This window comes from Nothobranchius furzeri, chromosome 9 (genome assembly GCF_043380555.1).
Source record: "Nothobranchius furzeri strain GRZ-AD chromosome 9, NfurGRZ-RIMD1, whole genome shotgun sequence".
Taxonomy (NCBI): Eukaryota; Metazoa; Chordata; class Actinopteri; order Cyprinodontiformes; family Nothobranchiidae; genus Nothobranchius; species Nothobranchius furzeri.
In genome coordinates, this window is record NC_091749.1 from 993,601 (window position 1) to 1,016,144 (window position 22,544).

The 22,544-nt window shown below is 49.2% G+C and overlaps 1 protein-coding gene across 5 annotated transcripts in view; it reads right to left on the minus strand.

The window, feature by feature from the left end:
• Positions 1-22,544, minus strand: part of LOC107373975 (transmembrane channel-like protein 3) — a 296,837-nt gene that overhangs the window by 230,267 nt on the left and 44,026 nt on the right. For all 5 annotated transcript variants that reach the window (XM_070554580.1, XM_070554581.1, XM_070554582.1 and 2 more), the window contains 2 exons: positions 21,765-21,846; positions 21,301-21,407 (listed from right to left, as the gene is read on the minus strand). In XM_070554580.1, the coding sequence (XP_070410681.1) occupies positions 21,301-21,407; positions 21,765-21,846 (189 nt within the window). The remainder of the gene's footprint in view (positions 1-21,300; positions 21,408-21,764; positions 21,847-22,544) is intronic.

Here is a 22,544-nt window from a genome sequence, read left to right on the forward strand (position 1 = left end):
TGTCCAAACGATTATAAAGTGTTGCTTCCCTGGCACCAGCACCCAGTTTAATCCCGTATCCAATATCAAAGGCTCAAAATCATTAATGCTCCACATTTTTGTGGATTATTACATTTTATTGAATACATTTATATTCTAGTAAGAATTTATTTAAAGTAAGCACTTGAAAAACTTTACACAACCATGCTCTGATGCATTTGTTAGTTTCTGATTCCTGCACCAGGAACGCATCAGCTGTGACGCGGGTCGCTGACCAAGTACACCTGTGTGTGTGTGTGTGTGTGTGTGAGTGTGTGTGTGTGTGTGTGTGTGTGTGTGTGTGTGTGTGTGTGTGTGTGTGTGTGTGTGTGTGTGTGTGTGTGTGTGTGTGTGTGTGTGTGTGTGTGTGTGTGTGTGTGTGTGTGTGTGTGTGTGTGTGTGTACAAGCTTGCAATATAAAGCAGGACAACACCTGTCCCCCTCCAGCTCGGCCGTGTGACCCTCATGTCCATGCTGTATCTGGAGGAGCAGATAGGAGACGAGACCTCCTGTAACTTCCTCCCAGTTTCTCTTTCAGCTGAATTTAACATCAGTTTATATCATGAAACAAAAGAATAAAGTGGAACAAGAACTTCTATCTTCTATTTCTCTCTCCTTGTAACTTCTCTGTGTCCCTAAATAAAAGAGACAGACGATTACGCTGCAGCCGCCGTCATTGACCCCGCCCCCTCCCCAAGACCGGACCTCCCGACGTCACAGCACTTGGTCTGACTGAGCGCTTCCAGGAGAAACAATAATTAAATTATGAAAATAATAACACATGTTTGGAGGAGCGTCCTCCGATCCTCCCCTCTCCCCCCCCCCCTCTCTCTCTCTCTCTCTCTCTCTCTCTCTCTCTGTCACTGATCGAGCGAGCGGAGCGCGCCGCGCCACAACCCGCCCAATTAACATAATTTATGTCCCAACTCCAACAGAACCAGTCGGCTGATTCGATTCGGGTTCGGTCTCAGGTTACAACTCCAGCGCTCAGCCCTGCAGAACCACATAAAGGCGGACCAAAGTTTCCTACCCGGTAAATGTGGAGAACACCGCTCTGACAGGTCCGGATGCTGCGCTGGTGCTGCTGTTAAAATAACACAACTTCACTCCACTATAACTGATTATGGTACTCTTCTATGATGCAGAACCGTTCATGCCCCACATCTCATGCATTGATTATTTGATTGTTTTCCTCAGCTCTATCCTAAACCTCCCGGTCGGCCGTCAGGGGAGCTCGCGGGGGTTGGGGGTCACAAAGAGAGGGCTCGAGGCCGGACGTGGCCCACGGGGCGCCAATTGAGGACCATTGCGTAAGTTACCAAGGGTGCAAAATAGAAGTGCTATTTGTGGCCAAGGCCGGATTATAATATGGGCAAACTGGCACAGGTCCAGGGGCCCAAAGCCACAAGGGGGCCCACACGAGCAGCAGTCTTTTTTTTTGTGCAGCAGTCTTTACGTTGGAGAAAAAAGTTGACAAGTAATTAAAACGAGTGAATTAGTCTTTAGGTAATGAACAGCGGAGACATGGCCTGAGGACGGCGGAGAAGCGGCCAATCACTGGGTACCGTGGTTTGGAGCTGATGAGCAGTTTTGTTTTTACACCAAAATGGCGCCAGAGAAAGGCCCAGCTACTGAAGGGTTGGAGGACATTAGGAAGGCCATGGAGTCACTCTCACAGGACGTTTCAGCCATTAAAACCAAACAAGACAAGATCCTCAAACTTGATGAGGAAGTAGCACAGCTACGGGTTCTCTTGGAAGATAAAGATAAAACTTGGAGCAACATTCCAGCATGATTGATGTGGTTGTGACCGGGCTGAAGGTTAGACCTCGCTCATAGGCTCGTGTGGTGTCTGTGGTCAGTGAGGAAGAGCCAGGAGAGATGCAATAATTAATAAAGTCAAATATTCCTTAGATTATAAGGCACTGCACTTACCGTACTGTTCATTAGTGCGGCGCTACTTAACGTACGGTAGAGAGATTTGGGGCAATAACTATAAAAGTTCACTCTAACCTCTCTTCCTTCTCCAGAAACGGGCTGTAAGGGTCATACAGGAAGTACTTTTATTTCAGCCGCTTGTATCCGCCATCTTGTTCTTTTGGTCATCACCCAAAGCTCATGACCATAGGTGAGGACTGGGACGTAGATGGGATGGTAAATTGAGAGTCTTGCTTTCAGGCTTAGCTCCTTCTTCAACACAGGAGACCGGTTTAGCGTCCTCATCTCTCCAGATGCTGAACCAATCCGCCTGTCGACCTCCCCGCTCCCTCCGTCCCTCACTCGTGAACAAGATACTTGAACTCCTCCACTTGAGGCAGGACCCCTCTCCCGACCCGGAGTTGGAATACCTCCCTTTTCTGGTGGAGAACCATGGTCACAGACTTGGAGATGCTGATCCTCATCCCAGCCACTTCACACTCAGCTGCGAACCTCCGCAGCAAGAGCTGTAGGTCAGAGCCTGATGAAGCTAGGAGGACCACATCATCCGCATGAAGCAGAGATGAGCTGAACTCAAACATATAAAAATGTGTCTACATACACAAAAGACCCATGACTCTCAAATAAATCAGGTGTGGCACATCAAGGGGCTGATTAGACAGCATGAATAATGTACAGGTGTGCCTTAGACTGCCCACAATAAAAGGACACCTGACATGTACAGGTTGATCAGACAGCACAATGCCACAGATGTAGCAATCTTCCAGGGAGTGTGCAATTGGCTGCTGACTGCAGGAATGTCTACCATGGCTCTACCAGTCTCGTCTGCTGTAAAGTCTCATTATGAAACACATCAGCCATGGGAAAAAGCTGTTATGAAATAAAAGTGGACTTTGAGAAAAAGACGTTATGTATTAAAAACGGTCAGACTACCATCTTCTATGCAAGATGTTGGTTAATGCAACGCTGGATGGAGATGAATCTGGTGAAACTGCAGAAGCTCATCGAAACAACGCCACAGCGAGTGTGTGTTGTAATCACAGCTAAAGGTGGTCCTGCACAATATGTGACCTTTTTACTTAGTTATCTTGTTGACGGACTACAGATGCAAATTAGCAACTACGCTATAATCTGGCCCATTTACGATCAATACAATAGATTTGATTGTTTATTAATGTGCATTGTCGTGAATAAAGAATTGAAATTGAAATTGTTTTGGTGGTGAAATTTTTGGGGGCCGGGCGGTGTATGTGATCCAGAAGGACCTAAGAACATTTAGATTAATGAAGCAGGAAGTGTGTGCGTTTTCTAGGCTGGACTGTTCATTTGTGTAAGTACATTTACTTTGATGAGGACTTGTGTTAAAGATTCATTATTTGGAAACTGCACTTTGTATTTTTCAGGTACTTATGTCTCATGTTAAATGTGTTTGCTGATCTAGGAAACATTTCTTGAGCTGAAAAAGGAAAATGACCAGAGTGAGTTCCTCCAAAAGACTGTGGTGCAGGAAGAAGGAAGGACTGAGATGAGACAGTGGGCCGGTGGGGTAAGTAATGTCTGAGGAAATTGCTTGTGTCTGCATGTCACTGACAAGGATAAATCCAGCAGACCCCCCCCCCCCCCCACACACACACACACACACAGCTCTTGTCAGCAGGTTGTGCTCGGGCTTTCCAAGGATCTGCAGATCTGTGCAGAAATGTAATATAAGAGATTTATGCAGTGCAGAATTGTATCCTGAGCAACTTCAGCACTGATATATGTTTGCACTCCAGCAATAATTAAACCCACAGCTTCACTTTTACTGTTGAGTTAGTTGGGGTTAGGGTCTTCGTGTTTTTAACAGAACGAGCCAGCTCAAAGAGAAAACGGGACGTTTTTACCATTATTCTCTGGAAATATCCATAAATATGTCGTTGAAAATGAGTTAGAGGTATAGCGAGGATATTTCTGAACTTCAGGAAATAACCACCTGCTCCTCGTTTGGAAAATAAATGCACATGAGAAGGAACGCCCAGTTCTTCTCGTTACAAGTAGCTGCTGGCCTTGCAGCCAACTTCTTCTTCTAGCAGTTTCTCCAAATAGTACGCTGAACTTTAGCTTAGCTGTCGAGCAGAAAACCAGCGACAGAGCTGGGGGGACCCCAACCTTCGCTTTGCGCATGCGCAGGAAGTGAAAACTACCCAGCAACATACGACGACGGCCTCACGTGAATGGTTCACCAAAAGAGAATGGTTGGCAATTAAGCGGATCAGTGGTTCAGATGATCCGCCCAGAAGAAAAGTATCCTTTGCTACACCTTCAGATGATGCCAACTGTTAGAAAATGTTGGCGGCTTTAGAAGATATCAACATAAAAACTGGGTCTAAAATACATGAGATTGGGTAATCATAATACATTCATTCATCGTTTAAATTATTGCAAAATATCATAAGACTGAGGGTAAATAAAACAAATTTTGATTTAAAATTATACGGAAAGGGAAAATGATAAGGAAATCAGCGGATCCTGGCGGAATCAGAGCAGAACAAGGAAAAGGAGGTGAGGAAGGTTCCACCAAAGCCTGAACAGGTGAGTTTAAAGGAGACCACTGAGTCCACTGGTCTCAGGCTCAGGGGGAGAGAGGTCCAGAGTCTGGGGGCCACAGCAGCAGATGATCTGTCACCTTTGACCTTTAGCCTGGTGCTGCACAACCAGTAGGCTTTGATCACTGGACCTCAGGGACCTGCTGGGGGTGTAGGGACTAAGAAGATCACCAATGTAAGATGGTGCTTGTCCATGTAAGGCCCTATAGACCAGAACCAGGACCTTGAAATGAACACTGAAGTTGACTGGCAGCCAGTGAAGCTGGAGGAGAAGCGGGGTGATGTGGGTGTGTTTGGAGGACTTGGTCAGAAGCCGGGCACAGGCGTTCTGAACCACCTGTCACATCTTATCGTGAGTTTTAGTCTACATGTGTGTGGGTAACCTTGGACAGGCTGTGCTGCAGAGACAAATGTCTACGTTTCAGGATGCTGCGGCCATGACAATAAAGTTGATTCTGATTCTGAACAAGAGAAATGACATGAGAATCCAGCGGTCAACGGGCAATCAGGCGGGGTACACCCTGGACAGAGAGCCAGTCCATCGCAGGGCAACGAAGAGACACACAGGGCAAACAATCATGCGCACACACACACACACACCTAAGGACAATTTAGACAGACCAATCAACCTAACAGTTGTGTTTTTTTTTGTTTTGTTTTTTGGACTGTGGGAGGAAGCCAGAGAACCCGGAGAGAACCCACGCATGCACAGGGAGAACATGCTAACTCCAGGCAGAAAGACCCCAGGCCGGGAAGCGAACCCAGGACCTTCTCGCTGCAAGGCAACAGCTCTAACCACTGTGCCACTGCGCAGCCCCTCACCTTTTTATGCTGATCAAAAATCTGAACGCAACACTTTTGTTTCTGCTCACATTTTTCATGAGCTGAACTCAAACATCTGAATCATTTTCTACAGACACAAAAACCCTCCACTCACTCTCCAATACGGTACTGAAATGTGTCTACTTGTGTGTTAGTGAGAACTTTTCCTTTACCAAGGTAATCCATTACACCTCACAGGTGTGGCATATCAAGGGGCTGATTAGACAGCATGAATAATGTACAGGTGTGCCTTAGACTGCCCACAATAAAAGGACACTCTGACATGTACAGGTTCATCCAACAGCACAATGCCAAAGATGTCGCAACATTTGAGAGAGGATGCATTCCGCATGCTGACTACAGGAATGTCTACCAGAGCTGTTGTCTGTGAAATTAATGTTCATTTCTCTACCTTAAGCCGTCTCCAAAGATGTTTCAGAGAATTTGGCAGTACATCCAACCAACCTCACAACCAGAGAGCACGTGTGACCACACCAGCCCAGGACCTTCTCTCTCTGTCTGTCTGCCTGTCTCTTTCTCTCTCTTTTTCTCTCTGTCTGTCTGTCTGTCTCTCTCTTGTCTTTCTCTGTCTTTCTCACTCTCTCTCTCTCTCTCTCTCTCTCTGTCTTTCTTTCCTTTGGGAGGAACCACGTCTTCAGTCTTCTATCCTTTTGTCAAAAATCCTTACAAAAACAGACTTACTGGATGTGTGGAGATTAAAGAATCCATAAAGTAGAGAATACACATGGGTCAAAAGGTTAGGTGGAAGAGTTAGTGCTGCTAGATTAGACAGATTTTATGTCTCTGGTACCTTCCTCTCTAGAGTGATGGACTATCAAATAGTCCCAGCTATTTTTACAGACCATCATTTGGTAATAACTGAACTGATGCTTCATTTTGTTGGGACAACAAAAGATCTGATAAGAAGTCCTATGAGATGGTTATAGGTTCTCTTCAGCCATTCCATGGGGTAAGTATGGCGTGCAAGCCCAATTAGGGAGGCAGAGAAGGCGCCCACAATTGGGAACCTGGTCCGTGGCTGTGTAGGAGTTCAAATGGAAAAAGACACCGATGCTCTGGGCACGGTCTGCACCTCCTGCCTGATCGTACACAGAGGGAGATCTTCAGGGGTTCCCTGGATCCCTAGTTTGTCCGTCGCCTCTGAGAGTAACATGGTTCCCTCCTACCCGTCGTCGAGTATGGCATAAGTGTTGAGTGCTCGATCTCTGTAGTGGACTCAGACTCTCACAACTTTCAGAAGGACCCGACTACTGCCAGCTGGATAGTCCCAAGTATTGCACCTCAGCTGCACCTCTCCTTTGGTCCAGTATAGTAGTTGTGACTGCCCGCGATGTCCTGCCGTTTATGTCGCGTAGGACCTCGAGGTGCTTGCCCTGACATCGGCCACATGTTTTCTTCAGATTGCACTGGGCGGCCTGGTGTTATTGAGCGCAGCGCCAGCGCCTTTTGTTGACTTTTATTCGTTCGATCAATTGATCTTTCGACAGCTTTGACACAGCTGCACACTGACTGAGATAATGCTCCTCGTTACCACAGAAAGGGCAATATGGCTTACTTCTAATTCTTCAATAGGAGCTGCTCGAGGCCTGGTCTGCCAGCCTTGCCTCAGAGCCTTTTCCACCATGTAAGACGGTAATGGGTCGATAACCCTGCTGACCATCCTGTCGTGGAATAGATCTTCCTGGAGCCCCTCTGACTGCCCATTGCCCTTCACTGTCCTGACACCAGGATTCATACTTCAGCCACTCGGATAGGTCAGGCAGGGTATGGGTACGTTTACCTCGGTGAAACATGCAGCGGCGGAACTCTGTTCGTAGTTCAGGTGGCAACTTATCCAACAAACGAGCTACATGAGAGCCACACTGCAACTCCACTCCACCCTCGGAGCCCAGTGTCCGCAGCATTCCTACCAGGGACTGGACTTGGAGCGAGAATCTGTCGAACGCAGACACATCTCTCCGCCTCATGTCAGGGGCGCTAAGTACTGCCGTAATCCATCTTAAGGCGATCTGATGTGGTTGGCCGAACTTCTCATTGAGGGCAGCCATCGTATCTGTGAATGGTGCTGGAGAGTTCAAGTAGGAATCTGCAATCAGACGAGCCTCTTCCAACTGCAGGTGATCCACCAATATTTGGTACTTGAACTGTTCAGAGGCCTGATGGGGCAGGATGTTCTCCAATGAAAGCTTCAGGCGGAACAACTCACCAGGGTCTCATCTAGAGAAGTGGCGGATCAACGGGCGTGGCCCAAAGTAACTCATATCCAAGGGGTGAGGTGTATCTGGAGGGGTCAACGGTGGTGACTGCAAGTCAACGCTGCAGGGAAGTGGGCTCCGTTTGTACCCGTCCTGATCAGCCAGCCCCTGCACAGCTGGTTGGGATTGTGTCAGTCCCATACACGGTCCTGTCACTGGAGGGTTGACCTCTTCTTCATTACTGTATCTTCCGATACTAGGTACCTGCTGATGATTTGTGAATGGTAAAGGCGACTGACATCCCGGTGCAGAAGCTCCTAGCTCCGGGCCTGGCTAAGGAGGTGGAGCTGGCAAATCATCCTCGTCATCCTCACGGTTCACTGATAACCCAGGGGGAGGTGGCGACTCTCGATTCAGGTCACTTCTGACTGGGGGAGGTTGTAGCTGCAGGTGCTGAACTGCCTCCATCAACTGTCTCATATCTGCCCGCAGAGCTCTGAGTTTGACCAAATCCAAAGACATCCGCTGCTGGGCTTGTTGTAGAAGGCGCCTCTCCTGCCTGATATCTTCTAACTCCACGCTGACTTCTTGATGTGGATTGTTGGGTAGTGGGGCAGCATATCGGGACATAGCGTATCTCTGCCGGTATTCCGCTTGATCACCACCAGGGGAGAATGAAGCAGTCATTTGTACGTCCTGGGGGTCCTGTGAGCCCCAGTTGCCATAGCAACAGTCTTCTCGGGACGGGACGACATCCCTCCACCTCCCATGACTGGACGAAGCAGAGTCATGCGCAGACTTTAGGGGGGTCATCCTGACTGGGGGAGTCTCCATGTCTTCACTCCATCGGTCTTGCATGTGTCCCAGCTGATCCATCTCATAATCCGCAAAACGGCTAGGGGGACGGATGCGTCACCTGGGGCGAGCGCCATAAGCTTCGTAGGGATCGATCCATCTTCAGCCTACAGAGAGTTTTATCTGGCTCGAAGGACCACTTTTGTATTAAGGCACACTGTAAGCAGACTGTAAAGGCGTTGTACCAAGGTTGAAACTCGCTTTTCACTGGGAATGCTGGCCAGAGCATCACTTAAAGCCCCTCGGAATATAAAGAAGCCGAGTCGTAATTGTAGTTGTGCACCTGGCTTCTTAATTATAGCCCATAGGTTAGGACAAGTAAATCAGGATAGCAGCTGATAGACATGACAGTTCATGGGTGTGGTTTTCCTGCAGAATGACAAATATGATGTATGTATAACTTAACCTTATTAAACAATTAACACACATCAGAATATTAACCTTCCGCCACCACATCATCAGTTAATAACTATACTAAACAGTCAGAGGTCACTAAATCATCATCATCTGCTCACCTAAAACCGCTATATTAAGCTTTGGCAAGTTACCCTTGACATCGTCAGTCAAATTCTGGTCTGTAAACAAAAGGGTACTTTTATTTTCTCGACTGGCATGGGTACTTCCGGTGGCGGGTTAGCTTAGCTCAGATACTCTGAACCAACTCCCGTTCCCGCACCGTAACAACACCGCCGTACTTCTCTACATTTCCGTATACTCATACAAAGCACATTCATGCCTCCTCGTACGACCAAGACGCCAGCAGGCCAGCGCAGATCGGTCCCGAGGGAAGGTATATCAACAGTGTTTTCACAGGGGCAGGAAATGCATAATAATTAACCCTATAGCCATAATCAATCCAACATTGCACTTACTGTTTATCCACGCACACACTCAACCATGTCCGGGTTCTATCCCCCAGGCAGCAACATACCGCAGAGAGGAACCCGGGACACAACCTAGAGATATGTAAACCTCGAGAGATATGAACCTAAAGCCATTTTATCTCTATATCAAGCTGGACTTCTGGAGCAAACTTCTGGCCAACTATAAAATAAAGGTAACAAGGGAATTCGTTCCCATAACGCAAGACTTTGAGGGCTTTTCTACACAGACACCTTTAGCAGTTGCTTGTTAAAAAAACTTAACAATCACGGCTTCAATCGAAATAAAAAGCAAGTTATGTATGTCCAACATAAACGGAAGTCAGCGGCAGTGCAGAGACCGCCCCCCATACCCCCTTTATGCCGTCATCACCTAATCCATCCATCCATTTTCATCCGCTTCTCCGGGTTTGGGTCACAGGGCAGTAGCCTAAGTCGAGAGGCCCAGACTTCCCTCTCCCCAGCCACTTGGGCCAGCTCCTGCGGGAGAATCCCAAGGCGTTCCCTGGCCAAGTGAGAGACATAGTCCCTCCAACGTGTCCTGGGTCTACCTTTAGGCCTCCTCCCATTTGGACATGCTCTGAAAACCTCACCAGGGAGGTGTCCAGGAGGCATCCTGACCAGATGCCCGAGCCACCTCAACTGGCTCCTCTCGATGTAGAGGAGCAGCGGGTCTACTCCGAGCCCCTCCCGGATGACTGAGCTTCTCACCCTATCTCTAAGGGAGAGCCCAGCCACTCTTCGGAGAAAACTCATTTCGGCCATTGTATCTGCAATCTCGTTCTTTCGGTCACTACCCAAAGCTCATGACCATAGGTGAGGGAAGGAACATAGATCGTCTGGTAAATCGAGAGCTTCGCCTTCTGACTCAGCTCTGTCTTCACCACGACAGACTGGTACAATGCCTGCATTACTGCAGATGCATCACCAATCCGCCCGTAGATCTCACTCTCCAGTTTTCCCTCACTCGTCGACAAGACCCCAAGATACTTCAACTCCTCCACTTGGGGCAGAACCTCATCCCTGACCCGGAGAAGGCATTCTACCCTTTTCCGAATCAAGACCATGGTCTCAGATTTAGAGGAGCTAATTCTCATCCCAGCTTCTTCACACTCGGCTGCGAACCGCTCCGCGAAAGCTGAAGATCACGTTCTGATGAAGCCAACAGGACCACATCATCTGCAAAACTTGATCCTCAGGCCACCAAAACAGATGCCCTCCACACCTTGGCTGCGCCTAGAAATCCTGTCCATAAAGGTTATGAACAGAATCGGTGACAAAGGGCAGCCTCGGCGGAGCTAAACTCTCACTGGGAACGAGCCTGACTTACTGCCGGCAATGCGGACCAAGCTCTGACACCAGTCATACAGGGACCTAACAGCCCGTATCAGAGGGCCTGTTATCCCATACTCCCGGAGTACCCCCCACTGGGCCCCCGAGGGATGCGGTCAAACCCCTTCTCCAAATCCACAAAACACATGTAGACTGGTTGGGCAAATTCCCACGCACCCTCCAGGATCCTCAAAAGGGTATAGAGCTGGTCCAGTGTTCCACGGCCAGGACGAAAACCACATTGCTCCTCCTGAATCTGAGGTTCAACAATCCGATGGACCCTCCTCTCCAGAACCCCTGAATAGACCTTACCAGGAAGGCTCAGGAGTGTGGTCCCCCGTAGTTGGAACACACCCTGCGGCCCCCCTTTTTAAATAAGGGAACCACCACCCCGGTCTGCCAGTCCAGTGGGACTGCCCCCAATGTCCATGTAATATTGCAGAGCCGCGACAGCCAACACAGCCCCACAACATCCAGAGCCTTAAGGAACTCCGGGCGGATCTCATCCACCCCTGGAGCCTTGCCACAAAGGAGCTTATTAACCACCTCAGTGACCTCAGCACCAGATATTTGAGAGGCCAACCCAAAGTCCCCAGACTCTGCTTGCTCACTGGAAGACCTGTCGGTGGGATTGAGGAGGTCTTCGAAGTTTGCTGCCCACCGATGCAGCCCACCATCCCCACTATATAGTGTTGGTAGCGCACTGCGCCCCCCCCCCCCCCCCCCCCCCCCCTCGAGGCATTGGATGGTGGACCAGAATCTCCTCAAAGCCATATGGAAGTCTTGCTCCATGGTCTAACCGGACTCCTCCCATGCCCGGGTTTTTGCCTCGGCGACCACCAGCGCAGCGTTCTGCTTGGACTGCCGGTACCCGTCAGCTGCCTCTGGAGTCCCACAGGCCAAAAAGACCTGATAGGACTCTTTCTTCAGCTTGACAGCATCCCTAACCGCCGGTGTCCACCAGCGGGTTCTGAGGTTTTCACCACGACAGGCACAGACGATCCTGCGACCACAGCTCCGGTCGGCCGCCTCAACAATGGAGGCACGGAAAAGGGTCCATTCAGACTCAATGTCCCCCGCCTCCACCGGAACATTATGGAAGTTCTGTCGGAGGTGGGAATTAAAGCTCCTTCTGACAGGAGACTCTGCCAGTCGTTCTCAGCAGACCCTTGCGATACATTTGGGCTTGCCTGGTCTGACTGGCATCCTCCCCCACCATCTGAGCCAACTCAACACCAGGTAGTGGTCAGTTGACAGCTCTGCCCCCTCTTCACCCGAGTGTCCAAGTCATGCGGCCGCAGGTCAGATGAAACAACAACAAAGTCGATCATTGAGCTGCAGCCTAAGGTATCCTGGTGCCAAGAGCACATATGGACACCTTTATGTCTGAACATGGTGTTCATTATGGACAATCCATGACTGGCACAGAAGTCCAATAACAAAACACTACTCAAAATCTGATCGGGGGGCTGTTCCTCCCAACGATATCTCTCCAGGTTTCACTGTCGTTGCCCACGTGAACGTTAAATTCCCCCAGCAGAACGAGGGAGTCACCGCAAGGAGTGCTCTCTAGAACCCCCTCCAAGGACTCCAAAAAGGGTGGATAGTCTGAACTGTAGTTTGGTGAATAAGCACAGACCCCAGTCAGAACCCGTCCCCCCACACCTAGGCAGAGGGAGGCTACCCTCTCATTCACTGGTTTAAACACCAACGTGCAGGCACCACGATGGGGGGTTGCCCACCCCTGCTCTGCGCCTCTCAGTGGGAGCAACTCCAGAGTGGTAGAAAGTCCAACCCCTCTCAAGGAAACTGGTTCCAGAGCCAGAGCCATGCGTTGAGGTGAGTCCAACTATATCTAGTCAGAACCTCTCAACCTCACACACAAACTCAGGCTCCTTCCCCACCAGAGAAGTGACATTCCATGTGCCAACAGCCAGCTTCTGTAGCCGAGGATCAGACCGCCAAGGTCCCCGCCCTCGACTACCACCCGTCACACACTGCACCTGACCCCTTTGGCCCCTCTCATGAGTGGTAATCAATCAATCAGTCAATCAATCAATCAATCAATCAATCAATCAATCAATCAATCAATCAATCAATCAACTTTATAGCACTTAATCCTACATTACATGCAACTCAAAGTGCTTAACAATTTAAAAAGGCCCCACATACCCACATTCCCTCCCATCCCCAGAATTTTAAAAACAGTCTGACACTAAAAAACCCCTTCACAACACTCCTCCACACACACACACACACACACACACACACACACACACACACACACACACACACACACACACACACACACACACACACACACTTCCCCATGGTAAAATAAACACGATTGGCTGAGATCAGATGAGCCAGACCAGCTAAGGACAAGGATATGCCATCAAGGGAGCCATCCACCCCGACAGCAGCAGATCCACAGCCCATGGGAAGGGGGACCCACTGTGCCCATGGGCTGTGCCTGGCCGGGCTCCATGGGTGAAAGCCCGGCCACCAGGCACTCGCCAACGTGCCCCACCTCCAGGCCTGGCTCCAGAGGGGGGCCCCGGTGACCCACGTCCGGGCGAGGGAAAACTGTTTCTATTTATATAATACATCATAAGAGGCAATCACCTAATCTTTTAAAAAATTGCCACTATTGCACCACATTACTGCCACGGTCTGATCTTATAAACGACCTTTATCCTCCCCAGGGAGCCACGGCAAATCCCGTTTTGAAAACGCTATGGTCCTGTAAAAGCAGCTCATGTGTCTGTCTCTATTCCTCTCTCTCTCTCTCTCTCTCTCTCTCTCTCTCTCTCTCTCTCTCTCTCTCTCTCTCTGTTTCTCTCTCTCTCTCTGTCTGTCTCTGTCTCTCTCCGTCTCTGTCTGTCTCTGGGCTCAGGTGTTTGCTGCGGACCGTGTCCCTGGGGGCAGCTGGAGGAGTTTGTATAAGTCTCCAGTGGAAAAAAGGATGGCTGACCTCCAGTGGAGGATCTAACATGGAGTTTTATAGCTACGAACAGACACAGAGCCCGCTTTGATCCAAGCATGGGGGGGGTGGGGGTGGGGGGGTTGTCCTATCTGTAACCAAAAAGAGACCCTAGAGCATCTAGTGGTAGCATGTTCTAGGTTATCAGGGATGTTCAGGGTTTTAGAATGGTGGGTTAGTGCACTGGGGAGGCCTTTACCCTGTCCTTATTTGTTTTCGGGTCCAACAACAGTGTCAGAAAAAAAAAACTGACAATATTGTTAATGAACCGTCACCTTATCGTGGTGGAGGAGTTTGAGTGCCTTAATGATCCTAGGAGCTATGTTGTCTGGGGCACTTTGTGCCCCTGGTAGGGTCTCCCATGACAAATTATTCTTAGGTGAAGGGTGAGACAAAGAACGGTTCACTGGATCTTTTATGGAGGTTAAGTCAAAGAGCCGGAGTACCCGGCCCGGAGGGTTACCGGGGTCCCACCCTGGAGCCAGGCCTGGGGTTGGGGCCCATGAGCGAGCGCCTGGTGGCCGGGCATTCACTCATGGGGCCCGGCCGGGCCCAGCCCGAACCGGATACATGGGCTCATCCAACTGTGGACCCACCACCCGCAGGAGGAACATGAAGGGTCCGGTGCAATGTGGATCGGGTGGTAGACCAAGGCGGGAGCCTTGGCGGTCCGATCCCTGGACAAGAAAACTGTTTTTTGGGACATGGAACGTCACCTCGCTGGCGGGGAAGGAACAGGAGATTGTGGCAGAGGTTGAGCGGTACCGGCTAGATATAGTCGGACTCACCTCGACACATAGCATTGGCTCTGGAACCCAAGTCCTTGAGAGGGGTTGGACACTCTCCTTTGCTGGAGTTGCTCCGGGTGAGAGGCGGACGGCTGGGGTTGGCTTTTTGTTAGCCCCAAGACTCTCTGTCTGTGTGCTGGGGTTTGCCCCGGGGGACGAGAGGGTAGCTTCCTGCACCTTCGGGTCGGGGAACGGGTCCTGACTGTTGTTTGTGCTGATGGGCCAAATATCAGTTCAGAGTACCCACCCTTTTTGGAGTCCCTGGGACGAGTGCTAGATAGTACTCCATCAGGGGAATCCATTATCCTGCTGGGGGACTTCAATGCTCACGTGGGCAATGACAGCTTGACCTGGAGGGGTGTGATTGGGAGGAACGGCCCGCCTGATCTGAACTTGAGTGGTGTTTCGTTATTGGACTTATGTGCAAGCCGCAGTTTGGCCATAACGAACACCATGTTCGAAAATAAGGATGCTCATCGGTACACTTGGCACCAGGGCAGCCTAGGTCGCAGGTCAATGATAGACTTTGTAGTCGTATCATCTGACCTGCAGCCGTATGTTTTGGACACCCGAGTGAGGAGAGGAGTGGAGCTGTCAACTGATCACCACCTGGTGGTGAGTTGGATCAGATGGCAGGGGAAGATGCCGCGTAGACCTGGCAGACCCAAATGCATAGTGAGGGTCTGCTGGGAACGCCTGGCAGAAGAACCTGTTAAGACGGTCTTCAACTCCCACCTCCGGCAGAGCTTTGACCGCGTCCCGAGAGCAGTGGGGGACATTGAGTCCGAGTGGGCCTTGTTCCACTCTGCAATTGCTGAGGCGGCTGTTGCTAGCTGTGGTCGCAAGGTGGCTTGTGCCAGTTGTGGTGGCAACCCCCGTACCCGCTGGTGGACACCAGAGGTTTGGGGAGCCATCAGGCTGAAGAAGGAGGCCTACAGGGCATGTCTGGTCTGTGGGTCTCCGGAGGTAGAGGACAGGTACCGGATAGCCAAGCGGGGTGCAGCAGTGACAGTTGCCAAGGCAAAATCTCGGGCGTGGGAGGAGTTTGGTGAGGCCATGGAGAAAGACTATCGATCGGCTCCAAAGAGATTCTGGCAAACTGTACGGCGCCTCAAGAGAGGAAGGCAGCAACTCGCTCACATTGTTTACAGTGGGCATGGGGAGCTGCTGACGTCAACTGAGGCTATAGTCGGATGGTGGAAGGAATACTTTGAGGAGCTCCTCAATCCCACCAACGTGCATTCCGAGGAGGAACCAGAGCAGGGAGGCCTGGGGATGGACTGTCCAATCTCTGGGGCAGAAGTTGCTGAGGTAGTCAAACAACTACACAGCGGCGGAGCCCCGGGGATGGATGAGATTCATCCTGGGTATCTCAAGGCTATGGATGTTGTAGGGCTGTCATGGTTGACACGTCTCTGCAACATTGCGTGGTCATCGGGGGCAGTTCCTGTGGAGTGGCAGACCAGGGTGGTGGTCCCCATCTTTAAGAAGGGTGACCTGATGGTGTGTTCCAACTATAGGGGGATCACACTCCTTAGCCTCCCTGGGAAGGTCTACTCCAAGGTACTGGAGAGGAGGGTCCGATCGATAGTTGAATCTCAGATTGAGGAGGAGCAATGTGGTTTTCGTCCTGGCCGTGGAACTGTGGACCAGCTCTATACCCTTGCAAGGGTGATGGAGGGGGCATGGGAGTTTGCCCAACCAATCCACATGTGTTTTGTGGATTTGGAGAAGGCTTATGACCGTGTCCTCAGGGGCACCCTGTGGGGGACGCTCCAGGAGTATGGGGTGGGTGGCTTTCTGTTAAGGGCCATTCAGTCCCTTTACCAGAGGAGCGTGAGTTTGGTCCACATAGCCGGTAGTAAGTTGGACCTGTTCTCGGTGAGGGTTGGACTCTGCCAGGGCTGCCCTTTGTCACCGGTTCTGTTCATAACCTTTACGGACAGAATTTGTAGGCGCAGCCGTGGTGTGGAGTGTGTCGAGTTTGGTGGCAGGAGAATCTCGTCTCTGCTTTTTGCGGATGATGTGGTCCTCCTAGCTTCATCCAGCTCTGACCTTCAGCTCTTGCTGGGTAGGTTCGCGGCCAAGTGTGAAGCAGCTGGGATGAGGATCAGCACCTCCAAATCTGAGACCATGGTTCTCGACCGGAAAAGGGTGGCTTGCCACCTCCGGGTCGGGGGAGAGGTCCTACCTCAAGAGGAGGAGTTTAAGTATCTCGGGGTCTTGTTCATGAGTGAGGGTAGGAGGGATCGGGAGATCGACAGGCGGATTGGTTCAGCATCTGCAGTGATGCGGACGCTGAGCCGATCTGTCGTGGTGAAGAGGGAGCTGAGCCAGAAAGCCAGGCTCTAGATTTACCGGTCGATCTACATCCCAATCCTCACCTATGGTCATGAGCTTTGGGTAATGACCGAAAGAACGATATCGCAGATACAAGCGGCCGAAATGAGTTTCCTCCGTAGGGTGGCCGGGCTCAGCCTTAGAGATAAGGTGAGGAGCTCGGACATTCGGGAGGGACTCGGAGTAGAACTGCTGCTCCTCCGGATCGAAAGGAGTCAGTTGAGGTGGTTTGGGCATCTGGTCAGGATGCCTCCTGGACGCCTCCCCGAGGAGGTGTTTCGGGCATGTCCTGCCGGCAGGAGGCCCCCGGGTCGACCCAGGACACGTTGGACAGGTTACATCTCCAATCTGGTCCGGGAACACCTTGGGGTCCTGCCGGAGGAGCTGGTGGAGCAGGCTGGGGAGAGGACGGTCTGGAGCTCCCTAGTTGGGATGCTGCCCCCGCGACCCAGACCCGGATAAGCGGAGGAAGACGACGACGACAACGACAACTTTTTATTTGCATGTGCAAAGATAGCCATCTGGAAAACCAGGAAAAACCAGATGGTGGGACAGAGCTGGACTGATGCTGAGAGGAGCCTGAAGGGCCTGGTGAAAGCTTGCTTAAAGATCGAACATGCTTTCTATGAACTTACTGGGAACCTGGACTTCTTTAGAGCGGTGTGGGGGATCGGGCAGGTGCTCTGTCTGCTGGATCGACAGGGATCCCTAAAGATTAACTTCTAAACTGTTGGTTTACCAAGTTTCCTGGTTTTATTAGTGGAAAACTAGCTGCGGTCATAACGCTGATTGTTGATTTGTAAAGAAAAATAAATAATTTAAAAGTCAAAAAAGTCTCTCTCTCTCTCTCTCTCTCTCTCTCTCTCTCTCTCTTTCTCAGGATCAGAGTGATGTAGACGCTCTAACTACTGTTGTGAGCAAATTTCAAAGGGTTTCCTCTGCAAAAGTGAACTGGGGGAAGAGTAATGCTCTCTTGGTCGGCAGGTGGGAGGATGGCTCCCTCATACTGCCTCAAAAACTGCTGTGGCAGAACGACGGCCTGAAGTATCTTGGCATGTATTTAGGCAGTGAAAGCATAATGAAGAAGAATTGGGAAGGGGCATTTGAGAAAGTAATTGAAAAAATGTCTAGGTGTAGGTGAGTTTGCCCGCAGATGTTGTACAGAAGAAAAGTGCTGGTTTTAAATAACTTGATAGCATCCCAGCTATGGCACAAGCTCGTGTGCCTTGACCCACCAAGCAGTCTGCTGGCCAGGATACAGGCTGACATGATAAACTTATTCTGGGATAAATAGCACTGGGTCCCACAGGATGTCTTGTTTCTATCTTGAGAGGAAGGGGGCCAGGGTCTGGTGCAGCTGGCTAGCAGGCCTGCCATGTTCAGGTTAAGACTTACAGGGAGTGCAGAATCATTAGGCAAGTTGTATTTTTGAGGAATAATTGTATTATTGAACAACAACCATGTTTTCAATGAACCTAAACAACTCATTAATATCAAAGCTGAATGTTTTTGGAAGTAGTTTTTAGTTTGTTTTTAGTTGTAGCCATTTTAGGGGATATCTGTGTGTGCAGGTGACTATTACTGTGCATAATTATTAGGCAACTTAACAAAAAACAAATATATACCCATTTCAGTTATTTATGTTTACCAGTGAAACCAGTATAACATCTCCACATTCCCAAATATACATTTCTGACATTCAAAAACAATACAAAAACAAATCAGCGACCAGTATAGCCACCTTTCTTTGCAAGGACACTCAAAAGCCTGCCATCCATGGATTCTGTCAGTGTTTTGATCTGTTCACCATCAACATTGCGTGAAGCAGCAACCACAGCCTCCCAGACACGGTTCAGAGAGGTGTACCGTTTTCCCTCCTTGTAAATCTCACATGTGATGATGGACCACAGGTTCTCAATGGGGTTCAGATCAGGTGAACAAGGAGGCCATGTCATTAGTTTTTCTTCTTTTATACCATTTCTTGCCAGCCACGCTGTGGAGTACTTGGACGCGTGTGATGGAGCATTGTCCTGCATGAAAACCATGTTTTTCTTGATGGATGCAGACTTCTTCCTGTACCACTGCTTGAAGAAGGTGTCTTCCAGAAACTGGCAGTAGGACTGGGAGTTGAGCTCGACTCCATCCTCAACCCCAAAAGGCCCCACAAGCTCATCTTTGATGATACCAGCCCAAACCAGTACTCCACCTCCACCTTGCTGGCGAGTCAGACTGGAGCTCTCTGCCCTTTACCAGTCCAGCCACGGGCCCATCCATCTGGCTCATCAAGACTCGCTCTCATTCCATCAGTCCATAAAACCTTAGAAAAACCAGTCTGGAGATATTTCTTGGCCCAGTCTCGACGTTTCAGCTTGTGTGTCTGGTTCAGTGGTGGTCGTCTTTCAGCCTTTCTTACCTTGGCCATGTCTCTGAGTATTGCACACCTTGTGCTTTTGGGCACTCCAGTGATGCTGCAGCTCTGAAATACGGCCAAACTGGTGGCAAGTGGCATCTTGGCAGCTGCATGCTTGACTTTTCTCAGTTCATGGGCAGTTATTTTGCGCCTTGGTTTGTCGACACGCTTCTTGCGACCCTGTTGACTATTTTGAATGTAACGCTTGATTGTTCGATGATCACGCTTCAGAAGCTTTGCTGTTTTAAGACTGCTGCATCCCTCTGCAAGATATCTCACTATTTTTGACTTTTCTGAGCCTGTCAAGCCCTTCTTTTGACCCATTTAGCCAAAGGAAAGGAAGATGCCTAATAATTATGCACACCTGATTTAGGGTGTTGATGTCATTAGACCACACCCCTTCTCATGACAGAGATGCACATCACCTAATATGCTTAAATGGTAGCAGGCTTTCGAGCCTAGACAGCTTGGAGTAAGACAACATGCATGAAGAGGATGATGTGGACAAAATACTCATTTGCCCAATTAATTCTGCACTCCCTCTAGTATGGAGAAGTGTGGCAGGTTGTGTGTTGAGGCATCTGGGTGGTTTCGATCTAGACTTTGCATGGTTTTTGATGGGTTTTGATTTACCATTTTTATGTACTTTACTAAGGTTTTATCAGGGCCTTTTTAGAGTGTGTGCTCTTTTTACATGGACTACAGGCGAGCATGTGTCTACGCACTGGCTATTTGAAGAGCCTTTGATTGATGGTGCGAGACTTGATGTATGTGATGAATCTTTGCCTGGCCTACGGGGAGCGCTATACCACTTTTAACTGGTTGATCTAGGCAGGCTGATTAAAGTGGCGGGAGTCGCTTTGTCAGACGCTGCTGTTCTGGCTTCGGCACTTGGAGTCAGCTCTGTCCTCATGACCCAGAGAGCGCTGGAACTATGGAGACGGAAACTGTCAGATACAGAACTGGCATCTCTGGAAAAACTTTGTGGAAAGGAACTGGAAACGAACTCAACTGATGGACCCCTGGACTTGTTTTTGACCGTGCCTTTTGTGGACATGGATGGCCCACTGCTACAGTTGTCATGTGGAGGGAAGCTGTCCCTTCCCAATGCTGGGACACAAGCGTTATGCGTGAGCTGTGTAAAGACCATTAACATGGAGAAACTGAAAGGTCTATCATCCACAGTATGGCCGGACAGACTTGGAAGGCGTGCTCTGATGTGGTCGACACTTTATGTTTCTCCGCTGAAGAGAAGGCCTGGGGACTTGCAGTGGAGAATCTTACATGGAGCAACTGCAGCGAACACGTTTGTATCCTAGTTGAATGTTCATGTGTCTACTGCTTGCCCTTTGTGTAATTTTTTTGAGAATATTTTTCATGTTTTTATGACTGTAAGAGGCTTGCTCATCTTTCTGACATATTTAAGTATATTTTTGGTGTTATTGGTACAGTTTTTTCTTCCACAGCTTTTGTTGGTGGGATGAAATCGAACAAAACACATAAGGGTACTGCACTTTTTAAAGGGTGAAGCCAAATTGGCAATTTATCTTTCTCGGAGGGATAAGTTACAGGAAGAGCAAGCTTGTGACGTGGTGAGAGTATGGCCAATAAATGTCAGAGCCAGGCTGTTACTAGAGTTTGCATACTCTTCAACTCTGCATGACGTGGACAGATTTATACAGACATGGGCTGTGGGAGGTGTTCTCTGCAAGTTGTTGATGGACAGTTAGAATTTGGGACAGTGTTACTGTAATTCTTGTTCAATGGCATCGCGATGTGAATAAATGGAATCTCAAAAACTCTCTCTCTCTCTCTCTCTCTGTCTCTCTCTCGCCCTGGTGCGCTGCACCGACACACCCTTGATCCTTGCATTATATACAGCACCTAGGGCCTTCTTGACTGCATGTGGGAAAGTGCGCTATAAATAAACAATTCAAACATGAAGCTTCTTGGAGAAGTTCTTGTGACCTTCACTTTAACTTGGTGATGTATAAATGTCTTTCTTTTCTCCTCAGGTTTGGTTTCTCTGGTCTAGCATCATCCACACCACAGACCACCGTAGGTGTGTGTGTGTGTGTGTGTGTGTGTGTGTGTGTGTGCGCGCGCGCGCGCTCTGGTAGAGATCCACTAACCTCTGGTAGGACAACAAATGCTCCGGTCATGATGGTGAGGACAATATTGATGCCGAACAGCCAGCGTAGGAAAATAAAATATGAGGCCACACCTGATCCAAAATGACCTTCCAAAGACAGAAGAAACAGGTTCAAACTGGGAACTCTTCAGACACCTTCAACCATCTCAAATCATAATTCTAGTAGATGTATTTTACTCTCAACTCGACCGAGTTGGGTTATTTTACAGCTTCTAGTGAATCATGACCTCGTCCATAAACAGTTCTAAGAATGAGGAAAAGGCAGCTCTCTGCCTCAGATAGGCCTGCATGACAATTCCACACAGAGAAGTTTCTCCGCTAGACCTGAGCTCCAGCTCTGGTAGATGTTGGTTTGTGACTGTAGGAAATCCTCAAAACAGCTCATGTTGTTTAAATCACAGCCACTTAGTTTTCCTGCATTGCTGAAATAAATAAATGACTCACTTTCAATTTTCTTGATCCGTACTTCCCACGGAATAAAGATCACCACGATGTTGTTCAGCAGCCGGTACAGTTTCTTCAGCAGCTGCAGAGAAAGACAGCCCAGATGAGTGAAAGGTGTAGGTGCATCAGGACTGCCTGCTGTTGTTTCTGTCAGCAGCAGCAGCACACACACACACACACACACACACACACACACACACACACACACACACACACACACACACACACACACACACACACACACACACACACACACACACACACACACACACACACACACACACACACACACACACACACACACACACACACACACACACACACACACACACACGGCCCAGACTCGCCTCTGGGGCAGCTGGAGACAATCCTCGTGGTATTTATTAATTATTATTAGTGTTTTAAACATGTTCTAATCAACAGCTGGAAAGTAACTACAATTCCAAAGCACTCACTCTTGTCCCTTTTCTAAATCAGCACTTTCACAAAGTCTGTTTTTACACACTAGTAAACTAACCTATATTAGTGAATGAAGCATGTTTCACACCATGAACGTTTCAGTCCTCATTCACTTTGTTGTTCGTTTTCCTAGCTTGCGTCTTCAAGTCTCCAAAAGTCTGTGTCTCAATGTGCAATACTCAGATCCACCAGTTGGTGGAACCAGCACAACATTTGTGTTAAAGCATATTAAGTTTTGAATTTTATAATTAAACTATTGAGAATAAACCCATTTTACAGAGATGTTTGGATGTGTCAGGGGCAGACTGCTATACCAACCCA